The following is a 13,410-nucleotide window of genomic DNA, read 5'->3' as shown; positions in this document are numbered from 1 at the left end:
GGTAGGTGCAGTAGGACTCAGTAGGATTGCATGTACCCAATAAACTGGCAACTGGTTTTTCAGCACAACACTGCCTACATTACATTCACCTGGACATAGTACATCAACATACGGGACCTAAAAATACACTAAAAACATAAATCAGACGTGGAAAATTGTGTTCTTTGTATCAAAAATACCATAAACATGCTCTGCGAAGCATTTTCAAAGTTGTAACTGTGAAGATATGTTTCTAAAACTGATAGAACATCAAGTACTATACATCTAAAACTAGTTTCAAGTCAGAGCTGCTCTGTGTTTGCATCTTGAATCGAGTTATCTGCGACTCCTCAGGGTAAATATCTCAAGAAGTCAATTAACGTAAAACAACATGTTCTCTTATCACAGCAAACGAGGACTGGAGGGATTCCTGCATCGCACTATCTGCAGAAGTATAGAAATAAACACATTCTGTTGTTCTACGATTCATTTTTTATCCCAACATTACGAAGCTGATTCTGGGTTTTATCGCTCGCTGAGAGATTTATCTGCTCCATAAATGATGAGTGTAAATTACCAGGCCTTCAGCAGCCCATAAATACGAGTCGTGGGGGGGGGGGGGGGGGGGGGGTCAGACGCTGCAATATCACGCTGATTAATGTTCGAATGGCTGAGAACGGGTGCTGCTCTTGAAGGATGGATGTGGTTTCAAATGTCAGCGCGACTAACGCAGAGATCAGAGGAGCCGCGGGTCGACAACGTTAAATAAAAGCCCGATCAGAGGAAGCACGGCTCCGGTCCTGGTGCACTGGTGACCTCAGATATCCACCGGGTCACCACTTCTAAATCCCGAGAGGCCTCCGAGGTGGCAGCCGCTCCCATTATCAAACAGTTATGCTTTGTTTTACGGCGTTTTGAGGATTAACAGCTTGTTCTATATCACAGGCTCCCTCCATTCCTCGTATCTCTTCATCGATGAGTCTCCACCATCTCCCTCTCGCTCTGTGTTTTAAAACTGGAGCACAACCCAGCGCTGTGGATGTGAATTCATCGGGTTGAGTGCTAACACAGCACACCCCCCCCCCCTCCCGTCAGGTGAGCTTTGATCGGTGGCGCTGACGCTCGGAGAGCAACACGACATCTGTATCCGAGGGTACACAACACGCTGCTCCGCGGAATTAATGCAAATCAAGCCATGTAGAACATTCATTTGTTTTTCCGGGGCTGTGTCGAGCAGAGGAGAGTTGACAGACTTTACATTTTTAATTTTCCCGGCGGGAAATCAACGCGCCAACAATACTAACGTGGCTGCAGACGCTGGGGAGTGTGTCTGTGCTCCTGAAGAGTAGTCAGATTCAAGTGATGAGGGACAGAGGAAGGACAGAGGAAGGACAGATTCCATAGATCGATCATCTTGATTTAAAATGAGCCAGAAAGTCTGTTCAACGAAATCACACGACAGTTTGCACAGGACGAATACTGCAGAAAGGATTTGAACATATCTGGACTTCTGCTGTTAAGGAAACACAAAGGTTGTCACGGACTTTTAAGGCTTTTAAGACAATATCCAAGTTGATCAGGAACAAGTTGCAGCTACTTTCTGCAGGAGAAACAGCCACAATGAAAACTGCTTACCGAGCGGTTTACCTGGTGTTTATACCAAAATTGCTGCTTCAACACTGCAGAGCGGGGCCATTATTTCCAACGGAGAGAGAGAGAGGCTGTGTTTTCTTGGACTGCAGCAAGTGCTTTACTGATTCTGACCCAGATCGTGCGTCTAAAGTTCAATCAAACTAAACTTTGAACCTCTGCAACATGCATCCAGTGGGTACTGCAGTATTTTAAAGTTGTAAATAAGAAACATCAGAAATATCAGAGAGGATAAGGAAATTATATATTTGTATTATTTGCATTCAGATGCAGTGTGAACGATCCGAGCTTTGTGCGCTGGAGCCTTTGTCTGGTGCGCGGCTGCCGTTTGGGCTGTGGATTATCCAGAGCGAGCTGTTTCTTCAAAGACACGCTGCTATTTTCCTTTTTCTATTTCAAAATGTTCCCTGCTTTGAGCTGTACAAACAAAAATTCCATTCAGGAGCGGTTTCAGAGGCAGATCTCTCAAAACCGTGGCACATACAAAAAAAAGCTTAATACCACAGCTGGTAAGTGAGATAAGTGCGTTTGTTTTTAGATTTCGACCTTTAACCACTTTTACTGAGCTGTTTTTCCTGCCTTACCTTCATAGAGCCAGTCGCTGAGCCCGTTGAAGATGACGCCCTCCTTCCCAGTGGACACCAGGCGAATGGAGCGGCTCTCCACCGTCGAGCGGTAGTAGATGTTGTTCTCGAAAATGAAGATCTAACAAGGAGCAGAGAGAAAGAGGAGATTATCTTTAATCCAGATTATGATTCACAAGATATGAGATCAACTGTCTTTAAACGTTGAAAACCAGGATGAAAGATAGTTTCAACAACACAACATTTCCGTTGTTAAGAACCCACGGACACTGACATTTGTGTGAGTGAGGCAGAAATCACGCTATCACAGGCGAGATCCACCTCGGGGTCAACACGCACACAGGCGTGACGCTTCTCCACCTGTCGCTCACAGGAGATCAGTGCACACGTCTGCGATGGCGCCTCCTGATCCAAGGCAAACCAACATTTTTGACAATAGCACAAAGGAGAGAGGGAAAAAAATCGTTTCAAATTCTGATAAGACGGCGAACCTTGGGGACCGCGTTCTGACTTTGACGCTGAACCGCCACAGGCCCTGCAGGGCTTTCAGGATAACTGAAGGTCAACTCAACGGAATAATAGATCAGCAGCAGCCACGGTGAGCGCGCTGGGGCAGGGCGGCTCTTGGGGCTGGAATTTTTTAAATGTTACAGCCGTAATGCCATGCTGAAATCAATCTCAGGCTATTACAGAAAAGGGCTCACTCAGGATCTCAAGGATTGTGGAAAGTCTCGGCCTCGAGCTGGAAGTGTGGTATCAGTTTGAGAGCGATTGAATAAAAAAATAATTCTAAAAGATAGAAAGAGCAGGAAATCCAACACTGAAACGCTTCATCATTGCTGCATGTTGATATTTTTACTCCATCCTGCAGAATAAACTGATTCATTTCGTTCATATACCAGGAATAACCATAAAGCCAAATGTCGTCTCTAAAGGTGACACCACATCTGTCACAATGAGAAGGACGGTGGCTGTGGGCCCGTGTGGTTTGGTGTCACACCGGTGCAGATGGAGTCCCGGTAGAGAAGCTAATCTAGGCCACATCACAGAGAGAATACCCTGTTCTCTGCAGGAAGGTGGAGGATCCACATTTATCCTCAGGAAAGTTGGAGCAAACTCTGGAGAGTTTGTTACGTTAGTGGTTTTGTCGGTAAAAACCAACACAGATGCAAACGAAACTGCACCAGGATCATGAGGTGCTGCACCGGTTCCATCCTATCACGCTTCTCACCTTGTTCCCTGAGACACGTTGGTTTTCTGGCTCCTGTGAACGTGGCAGCAGCTTTGCCAAGAAAACAACCTTAAAGTACCCCAGGTCTTTTAGTTTGAAGGCCATAGATCGTCTCTATTTTGTGTTTCAGTAATAATCTATTGAATAATTCCCAAAACGTCTGTCTCTGTCTGTCTGTGTGTGGGCTAAATATTTCAAGCACCGTTCATCTTATCACCTTCACACTTGACAACGATTGATTCTGCTGTTCAGGATTCTGCGTCTTGAGCCGAGCGTCACTGAACCTTGAATAAACAGGTGAACGTCTTCCACAGCAGAAAGTCGAGTTTAACTCCTGCAGGTCATTTTTACAGTTTAGGGAAGAAGCTGCAACCAGCATCACCACAGGCGAAACAGAGCCCGTTCCAAACTGGCAGGGTTTTACATGTTGACTTATATAATAGAGGCAACATTTGAGGATAACTTTACAAAAGGAAACATCTTTATTTCTTGAGTTCTTGTTAATTATAGTAAAAAGACTAATTTACTCGCTTAAGTCTCCATGAAATGATGCTACAAAGCCGATTTTCCCACAGTTTTGACCCACAGAGTTCACACTGTTTACTCCTAAGTGATTTAGACACAGTCTCTTTCTCTCTCCCTGTTCCTCACACTCACACACACAAAGTCTCTCTGGTGTGATTCCGGGGTGAGGCCTCCTGGGGCTGAGCGGCTCAACTCTGAATGTGTGTGAATACGCGTCAACCATGTGCTGAAGAGCAGACGCCTACAGGGAGAGTGGGGAGTGAAAAATAAACTTCTATTCACCGGAGGATTTACTTTTCCACCACGAGAATAAAAAGAAAATGTAAGAAACATGCGTAACAAATCACTTCTTGTTGCTGGACAGCTGTAATATGTGAGTGTAAGTATGTGCATCAGGGAGACAGGGAGACAGGAGGACAGGTTTCTGCAGAGATGTCTAATTGTGAAGGTGCTCGACTGCGTGAGCTCGTTTTATCTGATGGACTCTCACTTCAACCTTCGCAGGCTCCGACAGAGGACGTCTGGATCTTCGGGGGGGAAACCAGCTGCTGCAAAAGTTGCACGCTAACATCACTCGCCTGCTCTGCTCCGAGTGAATCCACTTCACGACGAGCGGTGGGAAACTCGAGGCTATATCAATCCAGCTTCTGCGTTAATTAATCCGCTGATGAGATAACAGGTAATTAATAGCATTGTGCTGCAGGATGTAATCACTTACAGTCTGTCTGTCGGCCCCGAGAACCAACAGACTGAAGCTCATTAATGCTCCAAGTTCCACTGTGATGATGGAGACGGAGGGTGACTCATCTCGAGGAGGAGTTGGACGGTTGCTCGTTGGGATTCAAACAACAGCGTTTGATTTGAATTTTGTTTACTGGGAAATCATTAGGAGGCTTTGCACCCCGAGGGACAGCAGGGTTTGCAACAAACTTATCCCAGACCCGTTGACTGGAACAAAATAAAGATTAACTCCGGGTCCGGCTACGAGCACGAGGTCCTTGTTCTGTCTGAATCTTGTCTGAGGTCAAAACTTCCATAATCCCATAATCCATTGTGCCCTGGTCGATTGGTAAAAGCGATGGGGCGTTCAGGTAATCCTGGTCGACTCGTAAAGTCAAGAATTTGTCGTCAGGACCAAGTATCTGTCAGGTTCATCAATCACTGGTCAATCTATTAAATGATGTGGAACAGTGAAAAATCCAAAGAGGAGCTAATTAAAGGAAATCAGGGCTAAACTTGACTTTTTTGTTCTTGTTGGCACATTTAACAAAGACTAATTAAAGTTATATTGAAGTATTTCCCCTTAACTTGGTGCATTGTTGGCCAGTTGTCACTTTTCTGTTTAAGTGAAACAAACAGTAACCTCAGGTATTACAATACCACTTTATACCACTGACACATAATCAGCCGTGTATTTACTGAGACGTCCGACTCTTTGGTTTGACAGAGAGCACCTGAATGCACCATTAGTTCTGAAGTATCGGGGGCTTGACCGTCTCTTCCAGGAAGCAGCTGTGTTTCCAGCCAGGTCTTGAAGGACAAACCGTCCTGGGTGACAAGGCACCTGCATAAAAACTGACTTTGCCATCTGAACATAACTGGAAACACAAACAAAACAATAAACCCTTAAATCTTCTCCAATCCCCGTTTTCACGATAGCGATGGATCAAATCACCACTTGCACTTGAAAGGAGTCAAACCAATAGAGATTTTTTGTGGCTCCCTTAAGCGCTGTGGTGCATTTTAGCATCTTTCACTTTATTGTTTTGATTTTACAGCCAGCAACTTTACTGCTCTGGTTTAACTCTCACTTCCCTCATCAATGTCATTCCCAGCTGCAGCGCTACCTGCCCGCCAGCAGATGACAAGTGTGGGACAAGTTTTAGCAAAAGCTGTTTAAAGTATTTCTCTCAGGAGTTGTTGGAGAGGGAAACAAAACTAAAAAAAAAGATTGAATACAGTAAATTACTCACGTGGAAACAAACAATAGACCAATGAATGTCTTGTTGACGTAGAAATGCTTCATATAAATTAACGAACAAGTAAAAACAAACTAAAACAAAGACGAGTACAGACGTCTTTAAAAAGCCTTCCTATAAAAAAACAGTTCAAAGATTCAGAAAGTCGTTTGGATCAGGAAAGATGATTTCAGAGTGAGAGGCAACGATCACCTTTAGTTTTACAGCTGGACCAGAGGCTTGAGTTTTTAGGATCTCACTGGTTGAGAATTGGAATAAGAAACGAAGAGAACAGAAATGTAATTGGGGGGGGGGGGCAAGGTCGTGCGGTGCCAGGAAGCCAGTGGAGCGATGTCAGAACACGGGTAATGTGGGAGGAACGGCTGGTTCGAGTTAATGTTCTGGCAGCTGCATTTTGAACCAAGTGTAATTGATTTAGAGCGGCTTGACTGAAGTTAAGTGTAAGAGACTAAACCAAGATTCTTAGTTATCAGGTCCGATTAGAATAACTTCAGTTTAGAATGAAGGAAAAAATCGAGACATCTAGTTTTTGGCGGCGGCAAATTAACTGTGGAGAGACTGGGATTGTTTAGTTTGGCGGAGAAATAGATCGATGCATCATCTGCGTATAAGTGACTGAACACAGAAACTGAGGGACTTCACACACTGGGGGGGGGGGCATAAACATGTGTATTATAACCCTCTTACACCAGAATGACAGACTGGGTGTCAGGGTTCCATCACTGCAGAGTAATTTGACCCGGGAGCGAACACCGATTTAACCCATTAGCATCGCAGACACAAGCCAGATGTTAGTAGGTGTCAGTGGGTTTTTTGATCAGCTGGGAAGGAGCTTTAGTCAAACAGGGATGAAACCAGTTTGAAGCTGGACCTACCCCAGTTATGCAAGTTGTGTGTACCAAGTTTTTAAATTGGTTCCTTATGTTTCACATCAAAGACTTCCAAAGTTTCCATTGCGTTCAAATTGCTCAAGTATATATATATATTTTATACATCCAAGCGTGAAATATGATGCCTCAGCATGCAGGAGATGAGCCAGTGACTTTGAGGGAATTGCCGTTCTTACCAGTTGCTGACCCTGGGGCCCCCAGCCCGCGTACTGCAGCTGAGCGTTTCGCACCTCTGGAGGGTTCAAGTTCCACGTCTCCCTGAAGTGCACAGACGAGGGGAAACAATGATATCAGGTAGCAGACACAGACACAGACACAGACACACACACGGTGAGCGTGCACCTCAAGCACCACGGCGGCAGGAGAACAAGTGTAGAGCATCTGGGAACAAAGGTTTAAGTGTGTCTATAAATACCAACACTCGGTAACAGTGTCATCTCGACTCATTGGGAAAAGTGCTGTGCCGTGCAGGCTGCAGAATTAAAGGTGCCACTGCCTCCGTGTCTCTGTCTGGAGCCGAGGATGAACGAGGTCATCGGCTGTGGACGGAGGTTTGGCACCGAACCACTGGGTGGCAGCACACAAATAGATTTGAGCAGGCGAGCTGCTGACTGTGCTGTGGTACTGTGACCTGGTTTGTACTGTTTATTTTAAAGGGAAATAAGTGAGGTGGCTACTTTAAGAACAACATGAGCATCACCCAGTTGGTCTCGGATACAGATTTATACAAATCCCTGGCTTTTGAAAAAGTGAGTTGGGCTTTATAGTATAAATCAAATGCGATAATGATTTTTCTTGTGTAAACTAAGATTAGACATCAGATCCCCTTTAAAAACATTCATAACTCTCATGCATGCATAATACACTTCTTACAGTTTACCTTCCCATCTTCCCATCACTTTTAAACTTTTTAATCTTCTGCTTTTGATGAGCTTATTGTTTGTCTTTACGATCGCCTTGTTTTTATTTGCGTTTGACTTTGCCTTTATTGTTTGCTCGTGTCCTTTGCGTCGTTAAGAGGAGCGGCGCCGTAAGACTTGAGGAGAGAGGATGTAAAATGCAGCTAAGAGTGGAAACTTGTCATGTTTCACTAATAGCTCTTCCTCTCTCTTGACATTTTAACTATCCAGCGGCGACAGACGGGGGAGTGACGTTAGAGCCCTGTTCTCAAGTTAAACATGTCTGTCTGCTGGGCGTCTGTCTAATGAGATAGTTTTGCATCTGATTGTGAATAGGCATCTGAGAGTGTCTCGTTATCTGAGAGGACGGACGTGCAGGATTGCGACTCTTGCTGCCAGGTCATAGATCACTTTCTACTTCCAGCGATAGAATCAGTGCAGGTTCTGGAGCTGCCCTCGGTGCTTTGCGGGAGGTGGGAGTGAGAACAGGTGGGAATGAGTCCCCGGCAGTGAGGTCAGGTGAGATACTGCAGGGGGAGAGGACGAGGCAGAGTGTAAACGGCCCTGTCGCCTACTTACGGAGTCTCCAAGCTGCAGATGATGTAGAACGCTGTGTAGGAATACTGGTACACCTGGAAGTGCAGAGAGGAATCACATCAGGGAAAGATAACACTGCACAACGCACTCACATGAAATACTAAGGCATTGCCCTGGGTGGCTCTGGCTCGGGAGAACTGTCCACTAACTGTAAAAGGTCAGTGGTTTGATCCCTGGCTCCAACTGTCCAAGTGTCTTTGGGCAAGACATGGATGTGAATGACGTGCGATAGAGGAAGTGCTGCATATAGAAGCACTGGATGAATGTGTGTGTGTGTGTGACTGGAGGAATGTAACTTGAAGGGTAAAGCGCTTCGAGTTAGTTGTTAATATAAAATCAGACCCTAGTAACAGAACATTATAATGACAGTTAGAGTCTATTCATAAACCATAGAGAGCTAAAGAAAAGGTTACAATCAAATTGTATTTTTATTTAAAGATTCAGGATGTTTTTCTATGATCTGAACTTCAAGTGTCTATTAACAGCTACTGACAGATGTTTTTCTGCATGTGTGTTTCACATCAGTGTTTCATGAGCAGTGCAGGAACACATTAAGTCACCGATCGTCAGACACACATTCATATTCAAAGGCTCAAGGCGTTAGTACGCTCTGACTGTATCTATAACAAACAGGGATCCGTTCTGCATGTTATAGAGGGGCGCGCTGCATGTGAACGTGCACGTGTGAAGGGGGAACGACTGTCATCTATCAAGGTGACGGAGCTTCGGACGGAATAAGAAACGCAAACACGTGCAGCGCAACACACCAGACGTCTCCAGTGTGTAGTAATATGTCCCTCTTCATCTCAGACAGTCACACAAGGTTACATCCTTCGCACGCCAGCGACATGGCACCGAGCTTCATGACATCAGTCAGAGAAACGATTCAATGAACCTGATCTACCTGCACCATGAGCAGAGATGCTCTGAGGTAGAGCTGGTGCAGTTACGGGGAACCTCACGTGGAATTGCACAGAAATGACAGATTCCCAGCCAATACTTCCTGTTCCTGCTGTCGATCTCGTCTCCCTGCGTGCGAGGCAGTGCCGAGGGGTCTGTTTGTGTTTCTGCGTCCCCCCCCCCCCTCGCTACAGTTCCACTCGGCTGTGCTGGCCCCCGCTGCCATTGCTGACAGGCGGCGGTGTGCGGCAGGCCGTCACACCCCGCCGTGATTACTTTCTCCTCCCTCCCTCCCTCCCTCCCTCCCTCCCTCCCGCCTTCGCCTCACTACGATGCCCATAATCACAGCCACCCCCGCCCCCAGTGGAGGCGGCTGACATATTTAGCTGTCAGCCTGCTAATTCAAAAAACAAGCAAACAAATGAGAAGCTCACCGGTGCGACGTTGTAGGCCAGCAGCACATGCCTCATGTCGGGCGACACCTCATACTTGCTGGCTTTGTACATTTCCTGAGAAGCAGAGGAGACAAAAAAGATGAGACCTTTAACCATGCGTGGTATTTTTTTCATTAAACTACTCATTAAGTGACTGCGTTTGACGGATTGCTCGGCTCCCGAAGCAAATGGGAGTTGCATTAATCTCTGCACTGGGGCTCGGTGATTTGATGGCGGACATAATGTTGTGTGGCGTCAGCCCAGCTGCTGCGGCGCTGACGCCACATCTCCATCTCCACAGTCTCCCCACACAACCGAGCCCCGAGTGTTAAACTACGCAGTTTACATTTTACAGCAATAATGGATCATTCCATTAAGCTTTGTAATAAAAATAAAGAAAAGAGCTGTGGGTGCTTTGATTTGCTGATGTAATAAGAAAAGTTTTTTATTTAATTCATGGTCAATTCTTCCTGTGATCGTGAGTAAAGAAGAGAAAAGACTTACAAACTTTTTGTTGTGAACCAGTATTGTCTTTTCATCGGTGTCAACGTTGTACTTGACGACGTCGCCGTCACGGTTACGGTACAACAGCTCATAACCTGGGAGATGGAAGAAACACAGACAGAGATAATGTCAATAAAACCATCTTTTAATCTGCAGTGAAAGACTCTGAACTCCACGTTACTCAACACAAACAGGTTTGCAGGATCCAATTTAACTCAAAGTTGTGGGTCAGACGGACTCGCTGCCCTCTGACAGTCACAGCACGTTAATTAAGAATTAATAACGCTTTTTAGAGAGGAATCCTGGTCACTGAACATGTGCAGAACAAATGTAACTCAGTGACATTAGAGAGACGGAGGGAAAGAAACCATCTTGCATGTCAGAGACTCGGCCCCGAGATCTGATTAGTCACGAGTGAAACAGTGAATCTTCTGGTTTGCTGCTCAGAAGGTTAGATATCGTTTGTCTTTTGCTCTTCGGATTAAAAGTCTGGTTTCAAAACAAAATATTCTACATTTGGAAATGTTGCATAGTTCTGTAGCTTACAGCGTAGTAGGAAAAAAACCAAAGAATTCAATGTTAATGAAGTTATTAGGTGTCCATGCATTGGCAACATAATTCAATTAAAAGGGGCAGGAGAGGATACGTCTCTGAATGGTAGACGATGGTGGTTTAGGGGTTTGGATTCAGTAGAGATATGAAATGAGCGCACACTTGCCAGAAGTTGCTATGGCGGGAGGCTGCCCACCTTTATTCAGAGGGTGTTGACCTTTTCAGATATAACGTGTGTAAATGTCATGAGATAGAGACGTCGCTAATGGTGGACTCGACATGTGCATCGCCTCTGTGAGGTCCGAGACAGATTGAGACACTAGGTGGTGTTCTGAGCCATGTTCAATCCATAAATGTCAAATGAAAATAGGATTTTAAAACCAGCATTAATGGATTTCATCAAAGAAGAGTTGCATAATTCAGTTGACAGCTTAAGAAACACAGTTGAGTTTCCAGTATCTCTTCAACGGCAGGAAAACAATCCCCCTGGAAAACTGTTCAAACTCTTCACCGAAGACAGTTTGGTAAAAGATCAAAAGATAAATATGAGTTTCAGTTTTTATTTCCTTGAGTTTAAATCAAGATTTGACTTGTGAAGACGTCGTTCTTGTTTAAAAGAATAACACAAAGAGCAGAGAGCTGTCTGCGCGAGAAGCAAAATCGATCAGAGCCATTTCACAAACATTGGGTAGAGCCAACAATTTGTAAAATTCATGACAAAAGAGAGGAAGCACTGGGGCACTAAGCTGCCGCCATGGAACATATTGACCGAAGACAACCGCAGCAGCATTGTCAGAAGAAGAAAACCTGAAAACAACCGTCAGCGACATGAGCACCGACCTCCGCAGAGCAGCAGCGAAGGTTTCACAGATCCACGGAAAACTTTGAGAGCAGAAATATAAAAACCGCACCACGAAATGCATCGGCTGTGAGAATCAAAAGGTCACATTGGAATTTATGAAGATGGACAAAAAGTTCTGGGGCTGCAAAAGTTTTGTGGAGAGATGTGAACAAAGTTTGAGATTCAAGATATTGATATGAATATACCAATATACTGGTTGATCTATACATTAATACATTTGCAATACATAACTATAGATAAACAGAAAACACATAGAACTTCAAAATGTAACGTGATTTCAAACATAAAAGCTAGCACAGAAATGTCTGTGAAAAGCTCATATCTTTTATCCATCAAACGATAACTTGTATGGATCTATGGTTAAGTAATGTGCTCTCGAATCTGACCCGGGGAAAAGGCCCAGTTTCCATTATATCTGAATACAAAAGCTTCCAGCACAAACACAGTGGAGCCACGAGAGGAAGCCCCTGCAGGCAGCCATTAGGATCCAGACGTATGAAAGTTCACGCAGCTCTCCATCCGTCAGGCCTTTATCAGGGAAGGATAAGTATAATACAACACGTGGCCCCTTTCACCTTCACTCCACCCGGGCTCTCCTCTGCCTCATTGCTTCACTGATCCATAGGCGCACGAGCAACCAGGCCATTCGGTGCGGTAATTAGAAGCCAGAGATTTTTATGCGGGCGTGCTCTCTATCTGCCGGCATATCTAATTGTCCATTAGAGGTGACAGAATTACCATCACAATGCGCTTTAATTCAGAACGTGCTTGGGAGGGCAGCTCCAGACAGTTTTAGATCGGCAAAGCCAAACGCCCCCTCGACGGCTTCTGTCCCCTTTGCAGAAAAAACACTGGAAAGCTAACAAGGGTGTAACACGGAGCCCTTCATGTAAATCACGGTGGTAAATAATGGGTATTGCACTTTTTCCACCCAGCTCCATTATTTTATGTTTGACTCCATTTGGCATCTTGATAAATGGGCCTCTTTTATATATATATAACATGGTAATTGCCGTCGCTGGGGCCTGAATGGGTGAGAAGAAAGATATTATGGAGCTAAATGAGAAGAGATTGACAGGCCTTTAGATTTTTACTTTTAAACTCAAAGGACCTGCATCTCTTTAAAAAGCCTTTCTTCATCTTTATTTCTCACCGAACTGCTGATCTTCCCCTTTATCCTCGCACCCCGAGACGCCTCAGATACACCTCAGATCTTTCCAGTGCTTCCCATCGCTGCCCTTTCCGTGAGGCCCCCCCCGCTGCGTTCATCATTTTAGACCTTATCATCGCTCCGTCTCCTCTCTTTTGTTTCCTGCTCTTTTCAAAAGCAGGTATTCTTCCACAGCCCCCTGGGCATTATGTCGTCCCTTCAATCCATCTCTTATCTGGAGATGATGCTGAGACCCCTTGTTTGCCTGTGTGTGATTTTACAATGCAAGTTCACCTTCCACATTCTGGCTATTCATCCATACTTCTACGTTTTAGTATGAAAATGGAGTTTACAACAAAAATTATTTGTTTTATACAGAGCGTTTTGGATCCGTATCAGTTTTAATCCTTGTCCATACTAACACATAGTTTGAATAACAGATTGTTTGAATAATAGCTCGTCTCCTACGCATGGAAGCAGTTGCATTATTGTAAAATGCAGATGTTTGGGATCAATTATACATGTAGTTGTTTTCTTCCATCATGTGATTGGAGCCTGGCCAATCAGTGATCGAAAAAACCCAATCAGCAATGGGTTGTGAACGTCTACGTCACGGTTTCCAAACATCTCAGTTTCCGCCCGTCCAGACGAAATCGCAGCCCTGCAGTTTTCAA

At 44.8% G+C, this 13,410-nt stretch overlaps 1 protein-coding gene across 6 annotated transcripts in view; it reads right to left on the bottom strand.

The window, feature by feature from the left end:
- The window catches only part of dpp6a (dipeptidyl-peptidase 6a), a 168,678-nt gene that overhangs the window by 17,259 nt on the left and 138,009 nt on the right, over positions 1-13,410 (bottom strand). For all 6 annotated transcript variants that reach the window (XM_034572946.1, XM_034572949.1, XM_034572950.1 and 3 more), the window contains 5 exons: positions 10,173-10,267; positions 9,669-9,743; positions 8,317-8,369; positions 7,015-7,096; positions 2,214-2,334 (listed from right to left, as the gene is read on the bottom strand). In XM_034572946.1, the coding sequence (XP_034428837.1) occupies positions 2,214-2,334; positions 7,015-7,096; positions 8,317-8,369; positions 9,669-9,743; positions 10,173-10,267 (426 nt within the window). The remainder of the gene's footprint in view (positions 1-2,213; positions 2,335-7,014; positions 7,097-8,316; positions 8,370-9,668; positions 9,744-10,172; positions 10,268-13,410) is intronic.

Source organism: Hippoglossus hippoglossus, chromosome 20, assembly GCF_009819705.1.
Source record: "Hippoglossus hippoglossus isolate fHipHip1 chromosome 20, fHipHip1.pri, whole genome shotgun sequence".
In the NCBI taxonomy this organism is placed as follows: Eukaryota; Metazoa; Chordata; class Actinopteri; order Pleuronectiformes; family Pleuronectidae; genus Hippoglossus; species Hippoglossus hippoglossus.
Note: the sequence above shows the minus strand (reverse complement) of the source record. Positions and strands in the feature narration are given on the sequence as shown.